The following is a 27,762-nucleotide window of genomic DNA, read 5'->3' on the forward strand; positions in this document are numbered from 1 at the left end:
TTGTACTGTTTTGGAAGTTACAAGAATTTGGATTTACACTCTATGGATTGGATACATTTATATTCCAGCACTACCGTGTTTCCCCGAAAATAAGACATACCGATAAAATAAGCCGTAGCAGGATTTCTAAGCATTTGCACAATATAAGCCATACCCCGAAAATAACACATAGTGATAGGCGTGGCTATGCAGCGTACTGGCACGGAGCCGGGCAGCCCTTCTCATCTCCCCCATTGTGACAGCTGCTATCTCGGAGGTGAACGGAGAGGTTACGGGCAGCCCCATCAACAAGGTCAGCTCCTGGTCATTCTGTGCATGCTGCAAGCTGATTCATAGAGAGAGACAGTGAAGATGTAGAAAGTGAAAGTAAAAGTCTCCTCAGTGAAGTGAGGAGCAGGACGCTCTGCTTTAGGTACCATATTGTGTGTCCTCAGGGGGAAGAAGTAAAGCTGTGCCTGCTGTTTTACTCAGCACTGTGGGTCTCTCTCCCCAGCACCAACCAGCAACAGTCTGTGGGTCTCTCTCACCCCCACAAACACCAGTAAAGCTGCTGCTCCTCAGCAATGACCAGCAACAGTCTGTGTCTCATCCCCCACAAACACCAGTAAAGCTGCTGCTCCCCAGCACTGACCAGCAATAGTCTGTGGGTCTCTCTCACCCCCCACAAACACCAGTAAAGCTGCTGCTCCCCAGCACTGACAAGCAACAGTCTATGGGTCTCTCTCACCCCCCACAAACACCAGGGGATAGGGGAAAAGCTTCAGCAAGCAGTCTGCTACTGAGCCCAGAGAGATCATCCCAGCTCTTGTACCATACTTAATAAAAGTAAGACATCCCCTGAAAATAAGCCATAGTGTGTCTTCTTGAGGAGAAATAAATATAAGACAGTGTCTTATTTTTGGGGAAACACGGTACTTGAAGAACTGCTCTTTTAGTATCTGTTTATTTATGATATATGGATTGATGCTTATTTTGAATATTAATTTTGGAGCAATGATTGGAAGTGATTTTGAATTTCTTGCACATATTCTTTTTACACTAATTTCTTTGCACTTTATGTATTGATTAATTTTTACTTATAAGATAATTTATATTTTGGTATAGTGCTATTCAGTGCTGCACTATTTTTTTCTTGTATGTGCGGTTCGGGCTTTGCTGACTTTATACAGGAATTACAGTATATGCTAAAGGTACTTGTTTTTACTGATTTTCACACTAAACAATACTAATGAAATGCTATTAGACAACCAAACTTTAGAAAGCATAGGTCCACTTTTACTAACAAAAGTTCAAATAGAAACCATGAGTGGACTGATTCTTTTTGCATAGATATCAGAATAACATGAGTTAGCACTTAAAATAATGACACTACAGCGTTTATTATTGTTAAGTTATGCTTTTCATTCCAGAGAGGTTGATGACAGACTTTACCACTATGTGGTTTCGGAAAGGGAATTGTATTCTAATACCAAATGGTCTAGGGGGCCTTTTCTTGAAGTATACCAATTTTAGATCCTAGTTTTGCTGCAACTGTTAGAAAACAAGCCTGTTGCATACCATTTATTTTCTAGGATAGTATTAATTTGTGTTTCCTATATCTTTATTATTTCTATGAAAACTCCTTTATCATGTCCCACGGTCATCCTATCTGCTTTTCTGTAGTGTAAAATGATTATGTTTGCTACCATTTAAATGCTTAAGAATCATTTTATTGAGCAGGTTCTAATGATATCCAACATGTTACATCTTTAGAAACAGTATCATTTCTAATGTGTGGAATATATTAAATTAATACATGGAAATATATAAATTATACATGAGATGGGATAAAAAATATATATTGTAACATGTTTTGTAAATCTGCCAATTAAAGATGGAATGAAATTTCAGAACATTTGCTAACATATAGTGCATGGTACAGAATCAAAAATAGAAAGTTTCACCTAATTTAGATATTTAAAATTCTGTCAATTCATCAGCTTCATTTAGATATCCGTCATCCTCAAAACCAAGATTAATCTGAGCCCCCGACTCTTCACTGACTGCCTTCATCTTGACGTTTTCCTTGGTACTCTTTACACATGCATCACTGTCATTTGTATTGTCATTGTATGCCAAATTTGTTTGACCTTTGATCTTATCACTTTCCTCCTGTACTTGACCATCTTCACTTTTTCTGAATCTCTGTTCATTATCAGCTTCTTGATGCAAATTCTCACTAAATGCCATGTTTAGTTGGTCTACAGGCTCATTATATGAAAAACGTAAAGATCCATGGTTTGAGCTGTTTCTTCCACTTTCAGCAGACTCAGATGACTCTAAAAATGCATTCTTCTTTCTTCTGTAAATGGAAAGCACAAAGCAAATTATTAAAGTAGAGGCTGTGGTCAAAGGTTATTTATGGTGCAGTTGGTCAATAGTAGTAAAACAGCATTCATTGCTTATCTGAGCCCCCCTGTAATGTAGCATTAGTGAGTTTTGATCCTGCCAGTCAATCTGTTGAATTTCAACTTGTTTCATATGGGTGACAACACTGTTCACTTTCTAGTGAAATTGCTACAGTGGTATCACCCCATGGACATGTACATTGTGCAAATGAGCATGTAAATGTGAAGAAAATATAAATAAAGGCATGTGAAATAAAAAATAACTCATATATTAAATAGTATTATTACAGATATTGACCACATATATATATAGAATAAGATATTTGTTTGGCAAAGAGTTCCTGTAAATCCAACCATGAGTTACATATTATAATAATCAAATGTAATTTTATGCATGACCTGCTCATGTAGCCAACACTGTTTAATTGGAACGTTAATTACTACAGTAAAACAAGAGTCAAAAAAGTTACTTGTGTGTGAATCAAGAGGAACCAGAAGCTGTGGTGAGACTAGGCTCCAATAAACAGCTTATATCATGTTTTTAAAATATATTAATGCATTTGTGCAGTGTTAGCTTAACTAGACATGCAGGGAAACAGTATATACAGTTGCAAGACATTTTGCAGGAAAACGTACAACCATCTGTCCGCCAGCTGAAGCTCCGCAGAGGATGGGTGATGCAACAGGACAATGACCCAAAGCATACAAGTAATTCAACAAAACCATGGCTGCAACAGCCCAGAATACGCCTTCTGGAGTGGCCCAGTCAGAGTCCTGACCTCAACCCGATTGAAATGCTGTGGCATGACCTTAAGAGAGCGATTCACACCAGACATCCCAAGAATATTGCTACACTGAAACAGTTTTGTGAAGAGGAGTGGTCCAAAATGACTCCAGATCGTTGTGCAGGTCTGATCTGCAACTACAGGAAACGTTTGGTTGAGGTTATTGCTGCCAAAGGAGGGTCAACCAGTTATTAAGTCCAAAGGTTCACATACTTTTTCCTCCCTGCACTGTGAATGTTTACATGTTATGTGCAATTAAACCATGGCAACATCTAATGTTTGTGTAGTATTATGTTCAGCAGACTGTGTTCTTCTATTGTTGTGACTTAGATGAAGTTCAGAGCACATTTTATGCCCAATTCATGCAAAACTCCACGTAATCCCAAGGGGTTCACATACTTTTTCTTGCAACTCTATGTATCAGATACACTATACTTGCTTATTTAATTTCATGTGTGTAGAAAAATATACATACTTAGATTTCAGGTAGAAGTATGCAACAATAGTAAACACAAAGCTGATGACGAAGACTCCAAGAACGACACCAATCACAATGTATATAACTGTGTTGTAAGCTAGAAGACAGAAAGAAAGAAAGGAAACATTTATGAGAATGGGGCAATTTTACCAATACTACATTTATTTTTAAAGTAGTACAAAACATGAATGGCCTCTAACCTCTACCTAATTGTCTAAAACATATATGATGATAAAAGTATAATAACAATAATAATTTTTATTTTGTAAATACTAAAAAAACAAATAAAGTTATATCTCTTTAAAAAGTGTAAAGTACAGTTATGGCCAATAGTCTGATTGTGCCAGACTCTAGATTGGTTGCTACAGGTTATTGTACATTACTTCTCTTTGTACTATTTTATAAATAGGTATCAGTAATATTTCTGGGCATAGTGCACAACAGTTCTGGCCATCCATGGCCAGATACCTGTAGAAAAATATTTCATTCAGAAAAATGAACACTGTGATCTTATTTCATTAAAGCAACACAATTACTACATATTCTATCCTAATGACTGCAAAAAGATGTACATAATTTGTGGCATAAATTAACTAGTAACTTACTTTCATTCTCCTCTTCACAGTAGGTTCCTTTGTGGGTGCTGGGGCACATACAGGACATGCCATCAGTGGTATTGTCTGTTCCAGGCACTTCCACACAGGTACCACCATTCTCACAAGGGTTTTCCAGACATGGGCTTGCTGTAAGAATCACAATACAATATAAGAAAGTTGTTATAAAACATATTTGGAAATGTTATTTCCCAAAGATCTGTAGCGTTTGATATTTCTAAAACATTCAGCCGTCTGTGCTATTGTTGTAATGGAAGTGTAACTGTTTTGCACTTTGCAAATGTAATAAATTGCCTATTTTTAAAAATCTAATTCTGATAAGAAAGATTATAAGCCCACTTACGAATATAGCATCCACGAATCTGATCGGCTGTAGTACATGCCTCCCATTCTTTACACTGTATGTCCTCACAGACTACAGAGGAACTATCTATGCAACTGCAATTCTGTGAACAGTCATCTGTTATGAAGACATCTCCAATCTGCAAGAAACAGATAAAGAAAATGTTATTATATTAAATAAATATGGACCTGAACTGACAGTTCATTTTGAAGTAAACAATAGTTGTGGAACTTTAGGCTTCACAGTGAAAATTGGCGAACAGGCAGGACTTTTATGGTAAGCTACTTTCCTGCCTGTCCGATCCTGTACAGTAATCTGTGCAAGCACAGCACACTATGCAATTTCAGCAATGCCAAATTTGACAGAACTTCCACGCATGCATGGGAGTGACGTTACTGCCCCCCCCAGCCAATGTCAGTGGCCAGCAATTGAGACCTGGAAGCTTGCTGCTCGAAGATGTCAGCGGCCAATGGTGAGTTCCAGGGATGACATATCGCTAAATTCTAGGGGAGTTTTGTTCAGCTTTAAACGGACTCTCAAGGAGGCTTACTATGAAGAAACTATTCAAGTTACATAAGACTTGGAAATCTCTATGATTTGTACAAGGTAAAGCACAAGCTAAGGTCCCTAAGTTACATTCATACATACACATACTAGGGACAATTTAGACAGGAGCCAATGAACCTACCAGCATGTCTTTGGAGTGTGGGAGGAAACCAGCACACCCTGAGGAAACCATGCCGGCACAGGGAGAAAATGCAAACTCCAGGCATGTAGTACCGTGGTTGGGTTTCGAACCAACAACTTTATTGCTGCTAAGCAGAAGCCACTGTGCTGCCCAATTCAAGTACAAGTTCTAGACAGGTATGTGAATTTGTTACATTCTTCACCACTTTTAGAATAGATGAGAGACACTTTTGCAAAATCTCTCTGCCAGGCTTTATGAATTCCAGAAATTGTGGTTACTGCACCATGTTACTGCTATTTTGCCAAAACAGACTATATATCTACCAGAATTCTATTTTATGTTTAGCTTTAGTGATTGTAAGTAAATACAGCCAATTCAATCAGTGCAACACAGCAATGTTATTTAAATATGTCTAATCTAATTCTGAGTGTTATTACCTTGTAGTACTTATTGAGGTAAGTACAGCCACAATCTTTGTATGGCACACAGTCAAATCCGCTAAGTATGTACCCAGATTTACACTGGCATCCTTCATAGCATGGCGCCTCACATTCAGACTCTGATGCCATGTTGCTGCACGATGCAGGACAGGCACTTGTGCAGTCCTTATAATCGTTGTTAGCAGTGCAGGTCAAAGCTGTTTGAAAAACAACAAAGACGATATAATAATCTATGGAGTGTTTATCATACCCTTAGTAGGAGGAATCTGTGCAATGTTATACCCTGAGTGGGAGGAATACTAAGGAATACTAAATGCTTACCACAGCCAGTCGTTTCTCTCCAGCCATCAATGTTGGTTTCATTTTGCTGGCAAGCAAAAGCATACTGCCCAAGATTAATACATAACAACTCTTGGCTTTGGAACTCAGCACATGTGTCAAAGATGCAGTCTCTTTAAATGTAATTATAAAGATTATGAGTAATGAAAACAAACAATATTATATTATAATAAACAAACACACACACAACACACAACTTACACAATGAACTCTTCCGGTGACACAAATGGAATACAGTTTCTAAATGGTCCAAGTGGGTCTCTCATAACTCCACAGAATGAAGAGCTGTTCACAAAGGTCAGACCTGAAGCTGAACAGGCAAAATTGTCTCCTGTGTTTAATATGATATCTTCCCCTTCTAATGGCATCACAGCAGCACGTCTGCAGAGAATAGAAATTTGTGTATTTTTATTTCACAAGATAAACATTTACAATTTTTAGTTAGTGGCACAGGGAAACATTTTCTCAAAACTGTATTTTTTTTCCTTTAAGCCAATCTGTCCTAATTTGTTAACAATTAAAGTGATTGTAAACCCCCACCTTGTAAAACAACCCATTCAGTTTAAAAAAGAAATGAAAGGCAAAACATGTATGGACAGATATAAAAACATTATAAATACTCTTTTTTATAAAACATTACCTACCCTCTATTCTCAGCTTCATAACAGCAGAGGGAGGAGAAACAGCAGTACACTAAATTTCCTAGTGTAAGGCTGGGCAGGGTGGCATTCCTAGCACAGCTAAAGAACTGACCACGCTGTGTTATCATGCTTAGTGTGCTCAGTTTTTAATAGGAAAGAAGAGTAACTGGCTGGAACACCAGGGATTTCACACAAATGAAGCAATACAAAGAGAACAGCATACTTTTTCATGGAAGTACACAGTACAGTAGGCACATATCAGGAATATAAAAATGGTGGGTTTCCATATTCTTTAGGCTGCTTTTACATTGATCATTTTTTATGTGCTTTTTTTCAGCCTAAGGGCCCTTTCACACTGATCAGTTTTTGATTCATTTTTGATTCCTCCCCATTAACTAAGGGTCCTTTCACACTGGTCAGTTCTTCAGGTAAAAGAGCAAAATAAAAAAGTATCCCTTTAAAACATGAAACTCTTCACGCTGGTGAGTTGTGTTTCAGTTGCATTTCTAGGCTGCTTTCACACTGATATGTTTTTTTTCCACTTTTGTGTTAAAAAAAGCAAAAGAAAAATGAGTGACCATGTTATCCTCTGGAACTCTTCACACTGCTCCATTCTGGGTCCACTACATTTAGGCTACTTTCAAATTGATCCATACCATGTTTGCTGTGCATTTTTTACAGGACATGTGACTCAAAAACCACACCAAAAACACTACGCGGGTGCATATTTAATGCGTTTTTGCCAGGTGTTCCATTCATTTCAATGGGGAGGTATATTTTTGGTGAGTTTTTTTACCGCACCAAACTTCCACCAAAAATGCAGCAATTATCACCCCTGACATGCAGGGGGTGTTAGTGCAATGTTAACGACACCCCAAGCGCTGGTCACAAACAGTGCGCCTGACTGCACCAGATCGCATAGTACAAAATGACCATAGGGTTTGAGTGCATTTCTGAAATTGGTGCATGCGTGACTTTGGTGCAATGCAGTACAATTTGAGCCTATTAAAAATGAATGGGCTCTCCTCCTGCTCTCTCCATAACCAAGCAACTATTGAATGATAATGCCTTATACAAATACATGTTCGCTAAAGCCCAACGTCTGCAAGATAAATTTCTCAATGCTTGGCCTCCTTGGCTACAACATGCCTGTTGCACACTAGCCCTCTGATTGTCTCCCTCTTAACATTAACCTATTGATGAATCTTTTATTGGCCTTGGAAACCATGCCTTTTCTCACTATCCATCATTCTATCATTGCAAATTATCTTTTATCTCAATATTTGTTCCCTTAAGGTACTTTTATTATGTATCCAGTCATACCAGCCACTTCCTCCTTTTTTCCTCACTCTACTATTTTTGGTTCTTTTTGTCCTAACTCTCCCTTTCTCTGTAGTCTGGTGCTAGCCCCAGTATACCAGACTGATTCTCCCATTTTCCCATACTTTTTTTCTCTCTTTAATTTTTTACTGATAATGTGTTACATAGTTACATAGTTAGTCTGGCTGAAAAAAAAGTCCATCCAGTTCAACCATAGAAAAAAAAGAATTTATAATCCTATACCCACAGTTGATCCAGAGGAAGGCAAAAAAATAACCCAGCAAAGCACAATCCAATTTGCTTCCGCTGGGAAAAAAAAAATTGTAAAACTTAAATTTCTCTTATGTTGAATTTGTACCCCATATCATTTTGTTCTTCTCTCAATAAGACATATTGAAACTGAAATGATCAGGCTCAAATCGCACCGCACTGAATCACGTGAACAGGCATGTGGTGTGTTTCCTTTTCGATTCACAGCTAACTCATAGTGTAAATCAAAGCTAAAGCAAAGAAAGGCTACACTCAGACTTTGCAAGAAACAGGAATGGTTATAGCACACTGTATACACAGAAATGTTGTTTTTTAATTGTAAATATCATTAAAAATACTTTCATTATTCATTAAAATAAAGCATGAATGTTCTAAATAATTTAAACACAGATTTATACTTTTGAGACATATGAAGGAAAACTAAACTTCAGCATCTTTTAATAACTTCACAAAATGACATACCTGACTTTAGTAGCTGGTTTAAGTGACTTAACATTCCAACTTTCACCAAATGCCTCCACATCACCAATCAGTCTGCCCTCAGGACTGGTAAAGTCATTTGATGATCGCCCATCATAGTTGCCACAAAGACCCTGAAGCATATCTTTGTAGGTGTCTGGTACAGTAATTTCTAATTTAAGAAACAAAAAGCAAAACACATGGAAATGGTGTATCTAACTTAAGAAGCATTACTGTTATATAAACTTCTTGTCTCTTTAAATGTATTAGAATCTAAACTTGACACACATTTTTGCAAAAATTCCGAAAGTAAATGAGCATGCAGTCATAATGTAATGAGTCTTTAACCACCCTTTTTTTCAAGAAATACAAATAGCAAACCTTAATGGTAACAGTCATCATTTCTTACTTTCACATTTTAACATAACAGACCTTTCGGTTGCATATCAACAAGTATAGGCTGTCCCTAAATGTGTTCCTTCTGGAAATAGCTATTAACTGATTTAATAAATGTCAAGAAGCAGATAGTAACATCAGGTTAAGGCTGCAGATTAGATTTAAATATGTATTGTTTGCATGCCACTATCCTTTCTTTACATATTTGTTTACCTTAGGCCTGTCTCTGTTGTTCAGTCTGTAACTGTCTGTCCCTGTTGCCTCACCAGCAAATCCTGCCGACTGTGAATATCAACCAGACAACTTCATCTACATCATCAGGAGATTTGGCAAAGACCAGGAATTGTCAGGTGTTGCCCACTAATGGTAAGCCATTTACACCCCCTGGTACCACTACCACTTGTCCTTGTTACTTCTGTGTATGATGCTTGTTATTTCTCAGTCTGTTAACCAGGGGTGGACTGAAAACACATGGGGCCCCTGGGCAATAGGGGATCATGGGGCCCCTGTGTCCTCGCCCACACCCAAAAAAGCCTATGAAAAAGACAATGAAAGGTACCAGGGGCATCTCATGGGACCTCCTACTGACCCCGGGCCCTTGGGCAGTACCCGAGTGCTCAAATGGTCAGTCCGCCCCTGCTGTTAACTGTTCTGGCTGATTTCCTCCTCTGACATTTGATCTCAGCAATGCTTTAGATTATGATGTTATTTATGCTACTTTTGGTTTTAAGACATGATCACATAGATAACTGTATATCCAAAGTGTAGTATAACTTTTTTGCCAAAATAATATATTTTTTTTTACTATGACAAATACTAGCTGCTTCAATCTGGAATAAATATCTAAGAATAATGTTTCCCTTTCTCCTATAAATTGCAATAGCAGTGATGTTTATGTATAACAAGAGATGATAAGCTGTTGAACAAGCAAAAGTTGGTCTGAAACTGGATTCAGACCAAATTTTGCCAATTCAGAGGTTCTGGAAATGTCTGAAATAAATTTGTGTACAGCGGAGTCAAACTTCTGCTAGCAGCAATGAAATATTACTATTGCTGCTAAATGTGACAGTTTCCCCTCAGGCTGATTGTTAGGAAGCCAGCAGCCACCAAGCATCCTACCAACTCATCCCTGTCCAGTACATTCAGCTGCCAGCTGGGGAATCTCTGCATTGTACAGATGTGCCACTTTGCAGGCAGGTTAAGTGCACCCCCGAGGCTTGTTATTGAAATAAATTTTAATTTTTTTTAAGTACTATTAAAATTGCAACTCCTCACCAAGTTAAATTTGACAACCTCTTGCCTATTAGCCTTAAAGGATAAGTTCACCTTTTATAACATGTTACACTCATATTCATGTTCACCTTTTATAACATGTTACTTATTACACTCATATTCAGGGCGTAAAATTTTACATATTACTAAATCAGCAACCCCCGCACCCCCTTGAGCCCCATTGTGAGAGAGGGGCAGGGGATCTTCTCCCTTCTCCCACTCTCACAATTTGAAAAGAAAGTGTCCATGTGGGGCTCTGCCCACCCAGCCGTGTCATTCATTCACAGAGTTCTGTGAACGATTGAACTACATCTACCGTCAATCCTTGTGGCTGATGGCTTATAGTTCCCAATAAACTATGGGGGGCGCTGGAGAGCACTCTTGTAGTTCATTGTTCCTTTCATTGCATACGAGGTATGGTCAGACAGCTACACTGACAGTTTGCAGAGCCTGACACTGCCCGCACGATCTTCTGACCGTGGGTGCAATGCTTTGAGGGATCCTAATAAAAAAAATAGTAAATGCATTTATTTTTTTTTTAAAGGTGATCATAGCCTTTACCTTTTGGCTTGCATTTTCAAAGGGGTTCTGATTTGAAACCCGAATTTAGCAATGTTGGAAAAACCCACCTCGAGCCAAACCTAGGTACAGTCAGCTCATCCCTATATATAACCATTTAACAATTTTATCACAGTTTATACAGTTGGTATAGCTATTGATATGCAAACTGCCTAAAACTCTTATAAAGACAACCAGAATAATTTGTTGACAGTGCCTTGTCTATGCTTTGGAGTCAATAGGAGATACTCTGTGTCTGTGTGCATCCCACTATTGCCAGCAATGACATGCTCAACAGCGGTCACATATACAGTAGCTTTTCTTTTTCAAAACTACACTGGAGTTATGTTATATTATGTTATTTCTCCATAGGCTTTAAAAGGGAGCCCATAGTAGGCTTTTCTGTGTCAAACAACACAATATACACATCTGAGTTTGCTGAACTTTGTATTGCTTGTGCTGGACTTAAAGTGTTACTAAACCCAGGACCTTGCATTCACTATCTGGTCTCCCACAGTACATAGAACATGGAAATGCAATTATTTTAGTAAATATAAACTGCTAAATACTTTTTCTCATCAGCAGTTAGAGCAGTCTTGTGACTTCTATCAGTGTCCAGTCGAGCACTTGTTAAAGCTTGTAGGGGGAATTTTGATCTAGGAGGATGCAGAACCCCTGACCTCTGTCTGTACAGTGCTGATTGGCCATGTGCTGATCACATGCACTCTCCCAAGAAAAAAAAAAACCTCTCTAGCAATACACACCAAACTGAGCATGTGCAGAGTGTCTGTACACGACATGTCTTATCAGGAGATAAGAGGGGAGACACTGGAAGAAGGGGAGGATCAGAGAAGATGGGATCAAATAGTGTTTTTACACAATACAGAGGACTCACCCCTTAAGTTCCACAGTGAGTATAACAAGCATGCTTTACTGGATCTACAGACTGATGTTACTGTTGTGGGTTTAGTAACACTTTAATATAGCATGCATGTTTTGGACTACACCACCCCAGTAGCTTACACTGACTCAAGAAGAAGAGCATTCAAAATTAGGATGGAGTATGGGTAGAACTTTGTTTCTGCATTCAGCACCTATAGTGACGGTGCTCAATATTTTCAGTTTACTTGCAAATAGTGCTTAGGGGAGTTCTGTTTTGAATCTTATATTTGCATCTATTATCGATATCAGTTGTTTTCAAAGAAAATATCTGTTATTCTTTTATGTATCTGTGTTGCTCCAAGATAACGTGTTGAGTTAGGATGCACTGATTTCTTAACATAATCCTCATAGGTAACACAAAAGTACCACTTTGTTCAGGAGCTGAATAATTTACTAGTATGTTTTTAGCTTGTATAATGAGACAAATAATGCTAACCATGGGCTTCCTATGGTATATAGTCATGGCACACATAAAGTGGTTGTAAACTCTGCTTTTAAATTTTACCTACCTGTAGGTAAAATGAGTATCTCCTAAACATGAACTGTTTAGGAGATATTCTCTCTTCATTTAATCTAGCACATGCTCTCTGAAGGAACAGCATACTTGTGCCGTTCCTTCAGAGCTGTGTGCCATGGCCCGGGACTCCTGTGCACATGCATGGGAGTGACATAATCGCGGCCTGGCTTCGCAGAATGCCGGAACATGCGAACCTGAAAGCAAGACGGGTGAAGATGGAAGCCTCTACAGCGGTGACAGCACGCCACTGGAAAGCTTCGTTTTAAGGTATTTTTTACATAATGTGCTAGTATGCAATGCATACTAGCACATTATGTCTTTACCTTGCATAGGATTTTTTTTTTCTATAATGGATGTGGTTTACTACCGCTTTAAGCAATATGGTAAAGGGCACAATGAACCCCTTTACTAGTTAACTTAAGAAAGGAAAGCAAAAATAAAAAACACATTTCAAATGAAACAAGTAAAAACCAATGCTGGCAGATTCTGAATATCTGCATTGGACTGAACCATGCATTTTCATTAATCCTTACATAAGAAGATATGACCTTAGCATTGTACTCAGTGTTGCACCTTATGCTCTCCTGATCAGGGGCGGACTGACAACTCATGGGGCCCCCGGGCAATAGGGGATCATGGGGCCCCTGTGTCCTTGCCCAAACTCAAAAAAGTCTATGAAAAAGGTACCAGGGGTATCTCATGGGGCCCCCTACTGACCATGGGCCCTCGGGCAGTGCCTGAGTTTCCAAATGGTCAGTCCGCCCCTGCTCCTGATACAGAAGAAGCAAAACAACTTTAGAAAATGCTGCTATATAGACAGAGGATAATTATACATCAATAAATAAGCTTATACATAAATTTAAAGAAATAGATGATAGATAGATACAGAGGATAGATAGATAAATAGATAGATAGATAAATAGATAGATAGATAGATAGATAGATAGATAGATAGATAGATAGATAGATAGATAGATAGATAGATAGATACTTCACTGTTGTGTTATACTGTATGTAGTACCTGCATTTTCATTGCCATTAAAGCTGATAGAAAGACCAAAATCAGTTTCCATTTGGATTCTTGTTGGCATCTGAAGGATGTTTATTCCTTCATGTGGACGAACAGGAGGTACTGTTTTCACACCATTTAGCTACAAAACAACAAAGCAGTACACAGATGTCAATATAAAATAATAATTTCTCAAACAAAATCTCTAAATGTACATGTTTTAAAAGTGTTAAGATAACAATTCAAAATGTTTTCAAAGCCATAATTGTTACTTGAAATTATATAAAGATATGTTTTGATGCTTTTGTATTTGGTGATAGTGTCTCTAAGTAAAATACTGGTAATTATTTACAAAATACTAAACAAGGTGTGTGCCCAGCTATAACAGAGCTAACAAAGAAAGTATTGCAGGGTAACATACAACTTGTAGTGTGTTGCATGGCAGATCATGTAGAAATGTACAAATGCTGAAATAAGGGTGAGACTTCCTAAAGTGTTGCTGAAAGGATAAGTTCACCTTTCCACAAAAAATAGTAAATTCACTTTTTTTGCGGGTAAAGAAATGTGCATATATTATTTTTTGTTTTAGGAGCATGTAAAGCATTTTACCAGCAATCAGCAGATCGCAGATGCCATGCAGGTCTCCTGCACACTGTCAGTGTATCTGCTTGCTCATACACCTCGTACGGGCAAGCCAATACTTGCTGACAGGAAGACTCAATGAACTACCACGGCACTCACAGCGCCCTGCAAGCGGGAGATGGCTGTAGAATCGGGAACATGTTACATGTGACACCTAATAACGAGTAACATGTTCCCAAAGGTGAACTTTGTTTAAAATTAAATGAATCCATACTGTTTTTGTGCTAGGCAGTTGGAAATATTTTATAGAGAGTGCAATGCAATTCCAGGCAGGCAAATCAGGCCAACATTATCCAGCAGGCCAACATTGTCCTTTAGTTCTTTTTGGCTCAGCGTGGTGTATGGCCAAATCACAGGCTCACTGGCAAGTGAAAATATGAACACTCACTAAATTGTCCCATTCAATCAATAAAGCTCCTCAATGCCACATCTATCACAAACCACTACTCTCTCCCCAGAGAGTATACAGTATATATAAATTCTTTTTGTGATACACCTCTAATTTACCCAAAATAATCTCCCAATGTGATATAATAAATAAAACCATAAACCAAATAAATATATATAACTAAAAAAATATATAAATAAATTCTCAAAATCAAAAATGATAAGTGTCCAAGTCCCAAAAATGATAATATCCAAAATTTAATCTTTTATCAGTCCAGTGAAGCAAACCGATTCAAAATATTCCTTGGTGACTTCAAAAAAACAAAAAGAAAAATACATAGTGTATTACCTTAAAATATTTAAATACTTCACTCTGTGAACCACTCCAAACTCACACAAAATGGTGCAAATACAAATAATTCGAAATCAATTCATATAATAAATTTAAATTAGATCAAAACGTGAGAAACTCGTGATCACTTCAATCTGTTATGTTTCCAACCAACAAAATGGCCGCGGCGACACTTCCGGTTGGCGTGCGTGCGTGATGACGTCACTCCCCTAACGCGTTTCGTCACTTCCGGACTTCATCTGAAGGGATCCAGACGTCTCATTGGCCTCTCCTTAAGTTCCATTAGCTCTCAATAGGATGAGGCCAATTCCGTCATCTTGAATGAGGGAAAATATCGCAAACACCCCATCTGTAGCAAGTCAGATGGGGTGTTTGCGATATTTTCCCTCATTCAAGATGGCGGAATTGGCCTCGGAAGTGTCGCCGCGGCCATTTTGTTGGTTGGAAACATATGATTTTCAACCCAGAACTTGTCTGATCAGTGCTGGAAGCTGGATATCCCTGTTTTTAATGTAAGTTGCGATTAAAATGTGTTCCTTTTTATGGATTTTGTCCTAAAAGAGCCTTTCTTTACCTGCATGAGGAATACCCTAAAAAGAAGGATGGATGGAGACCTTTTCCTATACTAGCCTATGCTTGAAAAATATGGAAAGAGGGTAATGGTATTTAGTATCACTTGTGGCTGGAGTTTAAAGGGTACTAGTACCTAGTATCACTATTCACTTGAGATTGAAGTGATCACGAGTTTCTCACGTTTTGATCTAATTTAAATTTATTATATGAATTTCGAATTATTTGTATTTGCACCATTTTGTGTGAGTTTGGAGTGGTTCACAGAGTGAAGTATTTAAATATTTTAAGGTAATACACTATGTATTTTTCTTTTGTTTTTTTGAGGTCACCAAGGAATATTTTGAATCGGTTTGCTTCACTGAACTGATAAAAGATTAAATTTTGGATATTATCATTTTTGGGACTTGGACACTTATCATTTTTGATTTTGAGAATTTATTTATATATTTTTTTAGTTATATATATTTATTTGGTTTATGGTTTTATTTATTATATCACATTGGGAGATTATTTTGGGTAAATTAGAGGTGTATCACAAAAAGAATTTATATAAATTGTCCCATTAACCCTATAGCAGTAATAGTGTTACGGGTGGCACGGGTGCGCAAAATCACGTATGCCCCCTACCCGTGCCACTATTCGAGTCCTCTGCTGTCAATCACCGGGTCCAGGCCAGTGATTACTTTCCAGCACCCAATGATTGCGGAGCATTACTGATGGAGGGAGAAAACTGTGTGTAACAATACAGTTCTCTTCCCTGTCAGCTCCAGCACACTGATTTGCATGGCTCTGAAAAGCAGAGCCATACAAGGCAGTGTGCTTACAGTTGAAAGCACTAACACAGCACACAGTAAAACAGCACACAACACACAGTTAACCCTTTGATCTCCCCACATGTTAACCTCTTCCTGCCCAGTGCCATTAGTACAATGTCAGTGCTTTTTATTAGCACTGGTCACTGTATTGGTGTCACTGGGGATGTCAGTGACACCAAGTCAGTTCCCTTCAGTGTCAAAATGCCCTCCACAGTCCTGCTATAAGTCGCTGATCGCCACGATTACTAGTAAAAATTAAAAATCCCAGTGTATATACCGCCATTTGTAAACGCTATAACTTTCATGCAAACTAATTAATTTACATGTATTGGGTTTTTTTTCTCAGCAAAGACATGTAGCAGAATACATTTTGGCCTAAATTTATAACAAAATTTAATTTTAATTTTTTTTTACTGGAAATGTGTAATGGCAAAAAAATCTAAAAAGTTTTCTTCTCAAAATTGTCGGTCATTTTTTTTTATAGCACAAAAAATTAAAAACACACAGGTGATAAAATACCACTGAAAGAAAGCTATATTCATGGGAAAAAAGGACCTAAATGTTCATTTGGGTGCAGCATTGCATGACCGCGCAATTGTCAGTTAAAGTAACGCAGCGCTGTAAAGCAAAAAATGGCCTGGTCAGGAAGGGGAGGTAAATCCTCTGGAGGGCAAGTGGTTAATATTACGTCATATCTAAAATATGTAATGATTTCTCATCCACAATTCTTATATTAACGTTCCTCAGCAAAATGTTCCTTGCTGTGTATATGTTAATAAATATCCTCCATTTTGACTGCTAAGAGCCAATACTTTATGTACTGCTAAAACCCTCAGCTCAGACCGACAGCTCATATCCCCTCTAATGATCATGAACCAATCAGAGTGTTTCCCAATTATGTGATAATTATGTCTGTTATGACATAGTGATTATATGTAAACTGGAAGATCCATTGACAAAGAAAGTCTTGAACTTGCTGATGGCACTGCAGCCTGAAGGGGCCAGATACAATTACAATTAAAAAAAATATAAAAAAAATGAAGAATAAAAAATGAAAAAGTACAGGGTGCCTAGGCATCAATGATCTTTGTCAAAGAAAATGTTAACTCTATTAATAATGTAATATGGTTATGTGCATGTTAGTAAACTTTTACACTTACCACTAATATCCTGTTTTGTCTAAAAGATATGACATGATTGTAAACTTCAATTTGCAGCTCTCTTAATAAACTGAATTTACTGAATAAAAACATGGGATCATTTTTGCCTTCAATGGTAAATGGCTCTATATAGTCAGGTATAGAAGAAGAGGTCCGTGTCAACATATAAGTACTCTTGCCCTGGAAGTGATGGTTCAGGCCATCAAAGGTGCGATAATGTGGGTCACCCCCAATGGTACACCTAGAATAACCTGAAAGAGACAATGTGGTAGACATTAAATCTTCTCAGGAAAAGTACAGTATGCAAATTTAACTAACATATATAAACCAATTAGAAACAATCTATCACTGATTTAGATTATGTAAACTAAATCTGGTTGGCTACCTTTGGTTTATTTACAATACTTCAACTTTTTGTTGATTTTTGCACTTGCATTGCATGGTATTTAATAGGTCAATTTATTTTGTACTAAAAGAAACATTTTGAAACAATGTATAAAATATAATTACAGTAACAAAACATAACAGACTGCTGAAGTTGTACTTAAAGGGTAACTTCCCTTTTTCATGGGAAAAATGTAGCAAACAAAATAAAAAAAAAAGAATACAGCATATATAATTGTGAAACAAGCCATATTGTAATTTATATTATCAAACATTACTTTCCTTTTCAGTCTGCAGCACTCTATTTTTCTGTACAATTCAACACAATATGGCAACCTGCAGGCGTTCTGTACACAGTTGGTGTATGGAATGCCTCCAGAAATGTAATTTCCTACGTGTGATTGGCTCTCTGATTTTCCCAGAAGTCTGCACTAAGATACAAGTCAAATTTTAGGCATCTTCTGCAACAAAAATATAATTTTTGGTGAGATGCTCCAATACGTTTAAGCACTTCTAAGGGGATGCAGACCTTTCAGCTTTCCTCCTTAGAGCATTACAAGCGCATTGACTGATCAGATCACTCCTACTCAGAATCAAAATCCAAAAGGCACAGATGAGCAAATTGCTTTTTCAGAGCATATAAATGTATAACTGTGCTACAAAGTTTGCTAAATTCCATGCAATGTACATAGATCACCCAGAGGGGATTTGTTTTTCACAACAAAGGTGGAGTTATTTAAATATTCATATATTGTGTGCATTGCATTTCTAAATGAAAATATAATTTATATTTGCAAAAAACATTTTGAATGTTTATTCTTGTTAACTTTTTTACAGATGCCTCTTTTTTTACTTAATGGACACATTTTCATTAAATTACAAAAATAGGGGGAAAACAAAATAATAAAAAGGTTACCAAGTCTTTAGCAAACCTTTTCATTGGTGTGCTTTGTACACTATATGGAATCTATTCTAACACAGAAGATCCTCACCTTGATCTGATAATAGGAAAACTGACTGAAATGACCGACTACAATTCTACTGTGTTTGAGCTTTTAGATACATAAATGCTAACTTATTAATGGAGATACAACTCTCCACTTCGATTATCTAATCATGAAAAATGCTAATTCCTGTTAGTTTGTTTATTTATTTCATCTGTACAAAATTGGGTATTCAAAATTAACACAGCTATAATTTATTGAGAAATATTCTCAACCCCTTTAGTAAATCAATGTTATGTAGATACAGAATCCCCAACCCCAGTTAGTTGTTGATATCATGCACAATTGGATGTCAGTTGTCTTATATATATATATAAGGAAGTCTTATATATATAAGTACCTGTAATAAATACATTATAAAATAAGTCTTATGCTGCGCACACTTACTTGTTGGTTTACAGTTGTATTTGCCATTTTTGTTCACACTGCAGGTTCCAGATTTACAGCTGTGTTGTTTGCATTTAATTACATTGCCTGCCTTACATTCACATTTCTGAGTGCAGTGAGGTGTAATCCAGGTTTCATCAATCTAAAAAAGCAAATATGAAATGTTGAACAATATTCTAATTCAATCATTCAACAATGTTAAACACATTTACTACTGTAACTAATATGTTATTGTATGAATATGTTTTACAACTTTTTTTTTCAAAGAAATGTTTTATACAAGCTGAATTCAAGACATGACAGATATTTATTAAGTAGTGAATTAGATTTTCACCAAACATACTTTTCAAGTGTTTATTCTCTGTCCATGCATTTTAAATTATAGTGATTCATTCACCTGTGGTGATTGTTTGGTGAATGTCACATTCATTGGTTTATAAATATGCCTCTTGGAGTTTTCACTTGACCAGTAGTTAAATGGGGGCCCAAACCAGATCTTGCATGTGGGCCTTTTAGTGACCATCTGCCACTATACATTCTGCTAGCATTTGCAAACATTTCCTTTTGTTTTATTGGGTATATTTATGATTTTATAAATAATGTCTTTCATTCTTTTTGTAGAATGGGGGCCCATACCTGATCTTGCATGTGGGCCTTTTGGTGACCATCTGCCACTATACATTCTGCTAGCATTTGCAAACATTTCCTTGTGTTTTATTGGGTATATTTATGACTTTTATAAATAATGTGTCTTTTATTCTTTTTGCAGAAAAAATGTTTTCAACAATATTTTATAGTACTCACATTGTAATAGTTATCATTGGAATCTCTGCATCCACATGACTTGAGTGAAACACATTGGTCACCACTAAGCACATATCCATCATTACAGACACAACCCTCCAAACATGCTGTTGGTTTATCACACAGATCAGGAGCATATATGTTATTGCAGGTAGATGGGCAAAGAGATGCACAGTCTGTGTACTTGCTATGTTTTGGACATGAGAGGGCTGTCAAGAAAAAAAATCATTTTGCAAACATGCTCATAAGTCCATACATGTAAAATAAAAAAATAAAATCTGACTTTTAAACCTTTTCAAAACATAAAAGTAATTTCATTACCGAGCCCTCGACAGAGACATTTACTTAAAGGTATGCATGTACACATTAAGCTCAAGTAGAAAGATCCTACAGCTTGAGCCCACCAAATATATGATCAACTAAGCCCACCACCCTTCATCTATTGCTGAAATATTAGTTTAAGATATACTGACCCTATAAGTCTCAAATCATGTCAATGCACTAATATTTTTACATCTGTTTGCAAGATACATGTTTTTGCTGTATACCTTTACTTAGAATTAGCTTTCAAGACACATGGGGTGTATTTACTAAAGCTGGAGAGCGCAAAATCAGCTTCCAGGTTTTATTTCTGAAGCTTAATCGAACAAACTGATGTTAGAAACTGATTGGTTTCTAAGCAGAAGTGAGCCTGATTTTGCACTCTCCAGCTTTAGGAAATGAATCCCATAGTTTCTAAGTTTCAACTATGCACTATTTTATACAGTATGCTAATTAAAGTATAAATAATGGCAATACTTTTTGGCCCATTGTGATGCATTAAGTAATCCATTTAAAATAACAGTGGTGGGAGGTTATAACCACTGTCAGGGTTGCTGTATATGTTCCTGTTAACTCTCTCTAATTGTCCTGATCATTATTATCACCAGGAATAAAACTGAGGGTAAATGCAAAATTGTCACCAGAACAGTAATGGAGGGGAAATCTAACATTGTGGATACTTGTTTTACTCTTTAAGAGGGGCTATCCGCCCAAAAGGAAACATATCTTTTCTGCTTCACAAAGTGAAGTGAAATTTCCCTAATGAGTCATTGATGGCAAAAAAAATAAAATTTTTAACCCTCTTCTACTCAAAATAATAAAAAAAAGTTTTAGCTTTAGATATATTTAAGGGAGATTTAACTAACTGAACTATAAGTCATGAAATACCTAAATTCTGGAGTGAGATGCGTTATACCACAATAAGTTTACAGGGTTAGTTCACCTTTACAGAAAAAATGTAAATGTAAACTAACAGTCAACTCTGGGTGGGGACATAGAGTGTCTGATGTTAGTTCACCTTTACTTTTTTTTTGTATAGGTGAACTAACACTTTAAAGAAATGCTTAACACTTGCAATATAGTCATAGTAAAAAAATGTTTTACTTTTTTCTCCCTGTAAATTTTCTTAGGAACTTACGACAGAATGATGGCCTTCTCCATGTAATCTTTACTCCTTGTGTTCTGCAGGCATCTACATAGGCTTGGAATATAGCACACATTGTAGAGGTCATGCCATTATATCTGCACATGTCATACACACAAGACTGGACAAAGAGGTGTGGATCAACCAGGTCATGACAAGGCTTGAATGTGTCTGATAGAAGTGCATTGCACTGACTATCTATAGATGGTCTTTGATTTGCAGTACAAGGTGGGCCAAGATCAACTCTGTCATCATCCAAGCACCTGCAGAAAAAAAGAGTGTTTTAAATTACCAAAAAAACCCCATCAAAGCAGCATAGTATATGAGGTTAAAAGTGAGACTGCTACTGCTGAATTCATACAGCTTTGACCTTATCTGATTATTACAACCCATTGTTAATTACATTATTTCAGTTTCCCTTCTCTTCAAAATTGTAGTCAGTGGGGGATAACTTTTACATTTACTGGCAAATTGTTTCCATATTTTATGATGTGGTGGAGTAGTAGTTCTCTAAGTGTCAGCTTCATTTGGATTTCTATAGGTTCTCTTGTGTTGATTTAATTATTACTTGTGGTCCACAGTATGTCGATCTTCAGCAAACTAACCCATGTTCCTTTATGCTTTTGGTTTTTATGCTCAGTAGCAAATAGCTGTTTTCTGGCTCTTTTTATTAGAAACAGGTCATCTGTTTTAAACCAACCAAATGATCAAATATCATCTAAATACAAAAGTCATGTGTTTTCTTCCTTGAATCTTGGAGTGCTTTGTGTATTTAGGTGTCCGTTTATGACACAGAGAATAGCTGTGATTCAGAGGATCGCAGCTACTCTCTGGTCATTCACAGTTTATGACACTCAGGAGATCAGCGAGGAGCGATGTCAGCCCTTCACTGGAGATCTGTGTTCTCCCTACAGATTCTCCAGCCCAGAGCTGGAGAATCGGAGGGACCGAAAACTAAGCAGCGATAATTTATCCCTGCTTAGTAAACTTACTGTAATCTCGTGAGATTATAGAAAAAGCAGCCGTTTTCCCTATCGTTCTCCCTTCATTCGGAAAACTGATCTACACCGCTTCATAAAAGGCATTCACAAGAGAACTGTGTTCTCTGAGAATGCCAGAGAACTGAGCAGCGATCATTTACCGCTGGTTAATAAACGGACACCTGTGTCCAGATCTGTGCAGTAATCTAGTGGGAAACTTTGTCTCTGTGCAGGAGCTGCCTGTAATAAAGATCAGTTACTGCTCTCTCTCTCTGTCTAATCTTGCCTCTGCCCCCTCCTGTAGTTTTCTGCAGGCAGCCTGTAGTGGGTGGGGCCTGCTAGGCCGCTTCCACAACTATTCTCTCTGCACAGGATATGTAGAGCAAAGTGATGATGTCACTGCTACTTTTACAAGGCACTTTCTGGGTTTGCATTTGTGGATATTGAGGAATATATTTAAATAAAATTTGTTGTGCCTGGAGTTTAGTTCAGAACCTAACCCTCTCAACTCTCAACACAACAATCCTGATTTTAAATTTAATTTGTGGCATGCCAATTCAACATCGAGATCAATGTTAAGTTATTAAACTAGTCAAATTACATTGTGTTATATCCTTATTTGGACCAAACTTAATTTAGAGTAAAGTGAGGAAAGTTTAAATCCTTTGTCAAGCTTAACTTGCTGTCTTTGTTTCATCAGAATAGTTTTTTTTCTGACTTTCTGTCTAAACATCACTCTTTTCTGGGACAGGAAGTAAAGAAATATCTCCCTAAACTGGGCAAAGTCAGCAATAAAAACGTCTAACTCTTCTACATTCTAAAAAATAGTACAACCACTGTCTTAGGGTCAATAAGTAAGGTGAAATATCTCCAGTGGGAAGCAGAAATTATTCAAACTTGATAATATTTTTAACCCTTCCCAACTAAAGCGATTTTTTAAAAATGATATCAACACGTCTTAGAATTCAGATTACTTTGGATCGCTGTCTTCTGTCTTCCAGCTGTTTCCAAATTCAATTACATTGACTGCCTGAAGTGAATTTGGCATGAGGTATTCATCATCCTTTTGGTCGTTGAAATTTCCGCACATACCACACACCTATAGAAAACAATTAAATACAAACCGGCAATGTTCTTATTATACTGGTGTGATCAGTACAACCCTATTAGACAGTAACTGTGTTATACTAATATATCAAAAAATAAGGATAAACAAAAAAAATTGGCAAACATTTCCAAGGTTAATCATTATTTTAAAAATATTTATTTATTGCAGACAATTATGCAGCACTTAACATTCACAACAGTCCTTACCCTCAGGGAGCTTACAGTACATACACGTCAGTAGTCGTAGTGTATGTCACATACAGACATACACTACATTGCCAAAGTATTGGGACACCCCTCCAAGTCATTGGATTCAGGTGTTCCAATCACCTCCAAGGCCTCAGGTGTATAAAATCAAGCACCTAGGCATGTAAACTGCTTCTACAAACAAGAATGGGTCATTCTCAGGAGCTCAGTAAATTCAAGCGTGGTACCATGATAGGTTGCCACCTGTGCAATAAGTCCATCCATGAAATTTCCTTGCTACTAAACAATCCACAGTCAACTGTTAGTTGTATTACAGTATCTCACAGAAGTTAGTACAATCGTCACATTTTTGAAAATATTTTATTATATCTTTTCATGTGACAGTAGTGTAAATTAGTGAGTGTACAGCTTGTATAACAATGTAAATTTGCTGTCCCCTCAAAATAGCTCAACACACAGCCATTAATGTCTAAACCGCTGGAAACAAAAGTGAGTACACCCCTAAGTGAAAATGTCCAAATTGGGCCCTAAGTGTAAATATTTTGTGTGACCATCATTATTTTCCAGCACTGCCTTAACCCTCTTGGGCATGGAGTTCACTAGAGCTTCACAGGTTGCCGCTGGAGTCCTCTTCCACTCCTCCATGACGACATCACGGAGCTGGTAGATGTTAGAAACCAGATTTTTGCAGGTCAGATATCTGCTAATTATTCCCTACCAGTTTACTAAGGCACCTCAGTTGTGAATGTGTTTTTTAAAGTCATGCATTCATTCTGTGCTCCCCCGTGGATGGATTTCCATGCTGTCATTCATAATTATGTCGATTACTCAACAGGCAATGTAGTACTTAAAATGATAGTCCAAGAAGACTTCACTTAACACCCATAGTGAACTAGTAACTGGGTCTCTACATACATTTACAAGATGATTTGTCTTTATCACTTCCACATTTTCTAGAATTTCCTGGGAATGAGACGATTATAATAAGCTTTACTGAAATGTGGTAGGATAATGGACTATATAACCCTAATCTGCTGTTATCCAAGTACTCATCTTGTATATTTGATGGGGTAACAAACCTTTAAAAAACCCTTATCTCTTTGAGTGTGCAAGTTGGTATTAGTTACTCTAAACAACACTACTGGTTCTCTTGTTTTCTTCTTGTTGACATAACTTAAATTGGTTAAGGTGTATTTCTGCCCGATTAGGGCTCTAGATGCTTCTGTTCTATATGTCATATATGCTCCACTGGGAAGTATGGTTAATGGAAAATGTTTTATTGACTAATGTTCAAAAATATATTTCTACATGTATGCCAATGTAAAGGTCAAAAACAAAAATACATTGAATACTGACCTTTCCAAAGTATGAGTTAGGCAGCACAATCTCCAAGTGGTGATTACCATCAAACTTCACTATCATTCCAAAGTCAGTAGTCACCACAATATAGAGACCCACATTGGCAATAGAGACCCCTGCCAATTGTGCAGACCACGGTGTTTGGATGAGTGTATCGCCCACCTAATGATAAAGAAAACAGTTGTAAATGAATGATGCCACAGAACCTTTTGCACTGAAATCAAATCATATGCAAAAATTGTATTTGTCCTTTAAGGCTATCTTGCAGAGGAAGGCAAGCTGCAGTAGCTGCAAGCAGTATAAACAGCGTTACACCTACTGTATGCAGATACAATATGAAACTTGCAACAAAATAAAATGTGGGGCAATATAGGCTATATGGAAATCATGTGGTATTTTATGAATTCATTTTTTGTATAGTCTTACCAAAGTTCTCCTATCTCTCTGCAGTGTAATATGGATGCCATATACATCAATATAAGCTTCTCTGAGATATGATGCAGCTCGTTGTCCTCTGTCCTCTGTTTTGCCCTTGATAGTAAAAGGGATTATGCTGTTCTTGTCACAGACATCCACCAGAATGTAAGTACAAGTTCCCATGAAAGTATGCATGACCTTATCAAATGTGTAGAAGTGGGGATCTCCAGAAACATGGCAAGCTGCAATTCCTGCAGTGAAAACAATAAGGGGTCTATTTACAAGCGATATGGTTAACAATGTAACTGACATTTGCCAAAAAATCTTTCAATACGCTTTGTGCAACTTTCACCCTATTTATAAAGAAAAAATACAGGACATTTGCTCAGCAAAAGATTACATTTCCTGACATTTTATGTATAATAGGGTGAATCTTACATTCCATGCACATTTACCTGACATTTTCTCAACCTCCTGAACTGGTTTTACAGATTCTTTAGCCAGTTGACCATGCAAGTAGACTAATAGCAAATATGGGCTGTGATGTCACCAGTTACAACTTTCACTAAAACACCCCTAACATTTACACATCCTTCTACATCTAATGTAACCCTTTCAATGAGCCCTTAATGCTTACCTGCTCTCCACATTAAACACTGAACTCTCAACTTGCCTCTCGATGATTGATTCTTACTTCCAACCCTACACTTAATGGGATCCTTTACCATATAACCTCTGACAAAATGTACTGTATGTAGGTGCAATGCCCAACCCACACAACCACAAAATCACATCTCTCTCTCATGATAGAATACACACCAGAGGCATGACAGCCTAGTACTCCGTCCTCCACCTTGCATTGCTCCTGTGATCCACACTGCCATGCTTCACATGCGATGGTGTTATTGTTATTGCATGTACAGCGCTGGGTGCAGTTTTCATAAGTGAACCAACTTTCACCAAGCTGAAAGCAGAAAGGAAGCAAGTGATTTTTTAAAAAAAATTTATTTTCCATTTTGTTTGCAGGAACACTGCAAATGTCAAACAGATATGCCTAATTCTGTCATTAAAACAAAAGTGTTCTCAGAAAACTTTACTTTTGATTTTCTGAAACCATATTCCTAATTTTTTTGACAATGCATAACTTATCCTCAGGGTCAAATGCTTACAAGTTGAAGGTATGATTCATTCTCATGCTTAAAGTGATTGTAAACCCTCACCTTGTTAAACAACAAATTCAGTTTAAAAATACAAATGAAAGGTAAGGCATGTATATAGACATAAAATCATTATAAATACCTTTTTCCCCTTTACTTTATAAATTACCAAATTCCCTCTGTTCTCAGCTGCATAAGAGCTAGGGGAGGAGAAACAGCAGTATACTGATATTCCCAGTGAAAGGAAGTGAGTGAGGGGGGATGTCAGCACAAGTCTGATCATTAAATGAGAGCAGGCTCAGTTCCCAGCACAGCTAGAGAACTGACTATGCTGTGTTATCCTGCTTAGTGTGATCAGTTTTTAATAAGACAGCAGAGGGACTAGCATGAACACTAGGGATTTCACGCAAAAGAAGCAATACAAAGAGAACAGGATACTTTTGCATACAGGTATCAGGAATATGAAATGTTGGGTTTACATATTCTTTAAGCAGTGGTTGAAGGAAGATGCAGGCTCACACAAACGTAATAAAGAACTCAGCAAGGTGTCTAAATAGTTATGATTAAAAAAGGTTAAAATATACTTTACCTGGTAAGAGTTATTATGTTCATCAGTGCAGCCACATTCACTCTGTGGGACACATTTGTCTCCACTGAGCACATAGCTGTCATTACAGAAGCAGCCTTCTATTGACTCAGACTTGCATGGTGCTACCACAGAACTGCTGAAGCAAGTGGATGGACATGTGATACCACAACTCTTATAATAACTCCTTGCAGGACATGAAATAGCTGAAAGATTAAAATGACTTGTGAGAAATTTACACTTTAGCAAAGAACAATACAACATTCATATTTAAGGAAAGGTGAGCAGTGTACTGCCCCAGTCATGGAGAAATTAGGTTTCTATAAGGCTTCATTTGTGAGTATTATATAACCCCTTGTTTATATATGTTTTGTATATATACATCAAATAGATTTGATACCAATGATATATTTTATTCATCTTACAATGAAAATAAATGGTAACACCACAGTGTACCGCAATAAGCAAGCAACAGTTTTGAGCTTCTCAGGTCTTTCTCATGCTTCAACAGTTGCAGT

General features: G+C 37.2%; 1 protein-coding gene across 1 annotated transcript in view; it reads right to left on the bottom strand.

Moving 5' to 3' along the window:
• Positions 1-1,687: 1,687 nt before the first annotated feature.
• Positions 1,688-27,762, bottom strand: part of LOC149445021 (IgGFc-binding protein-like) — a 91,977-nt gene continuing 65,902 nt past the window's right edge. The window contains exons 60-77 of the mRNA XM_089654291.1: positions 27,248-27,450; positions 26,321-26,465; positions 25,511-25,752; positions 25,082-25,246; positions 23,386-23,510; positions 21,426-21,694; positions 19,967-20,175; positions 19,163-19,304; positions 17,388-17,638; positions 13,471-13,600; positions 8,768-8,936; positions 6,276-6,455; positions 6,057-6,187; positions 5,733-5,932; positions 4,608-4,746; positions 4,256-4,393; positions 3,648-3,747; positions 1,688-2,341 (exon numbers count right to left, since the gene is read on the bottom strand). Of these exons, the coding sequence (XP_089510417.1) occupies positions 1,957-2,341; positions 3,648-3,747; positions 4,256-4,393; positions 4,608-4,746; positions 5,733-5,932; positions 6,057-6,187; positions 6,276-6,455; positions 8,768-8,936; positions 13,471-13,600; positions 17,388-17,638; positions 19,163-19,304; positions 19,967-20,175; positions 21,426-21,694; positions 23,386-23,510; positions 25,082-25,246; positions 25,511-25,752; positions 26,321-26,465; positions 27,248-27,450 (3,323 nt within the window). The 3' untranslated portion in view covers positions 1,688-1,956. The remainder of the gene's footprint in view (positions 2,342-3,647; positions 3,748-4,255; positions 4,394-4,607; positions 4,747-5,732; positions 5,933-6,056; positions 6,188-6,275; positions 6,456-8,767; positions 8,937-13,470; positions 13,601-17,387; positions 17,639-19,162; positions 19,305-19,966; positions 20,176-21,425; positions 21,695-23,385; positions 23,511-25,081; positions 25,247-25,510; positions 25,753-26,320; positions 26,466-27,247; positions 27,451-27,762) is intronic.

This window comes from Staurois parvus, unplaced genomic scaffold (genome assembly GCF_062004578.1).
Source record: "Staurois parvus isolate SC_StPar_1 unplaced genomic scaffold, SC_StPar_1.0 ptg000750l, whole genome shotgun sequence".
NCBI lineage: Eukaryota > Metazoa > Chordata > Amphibia > Anura > Ranidae > Staurois > Staurois parvus.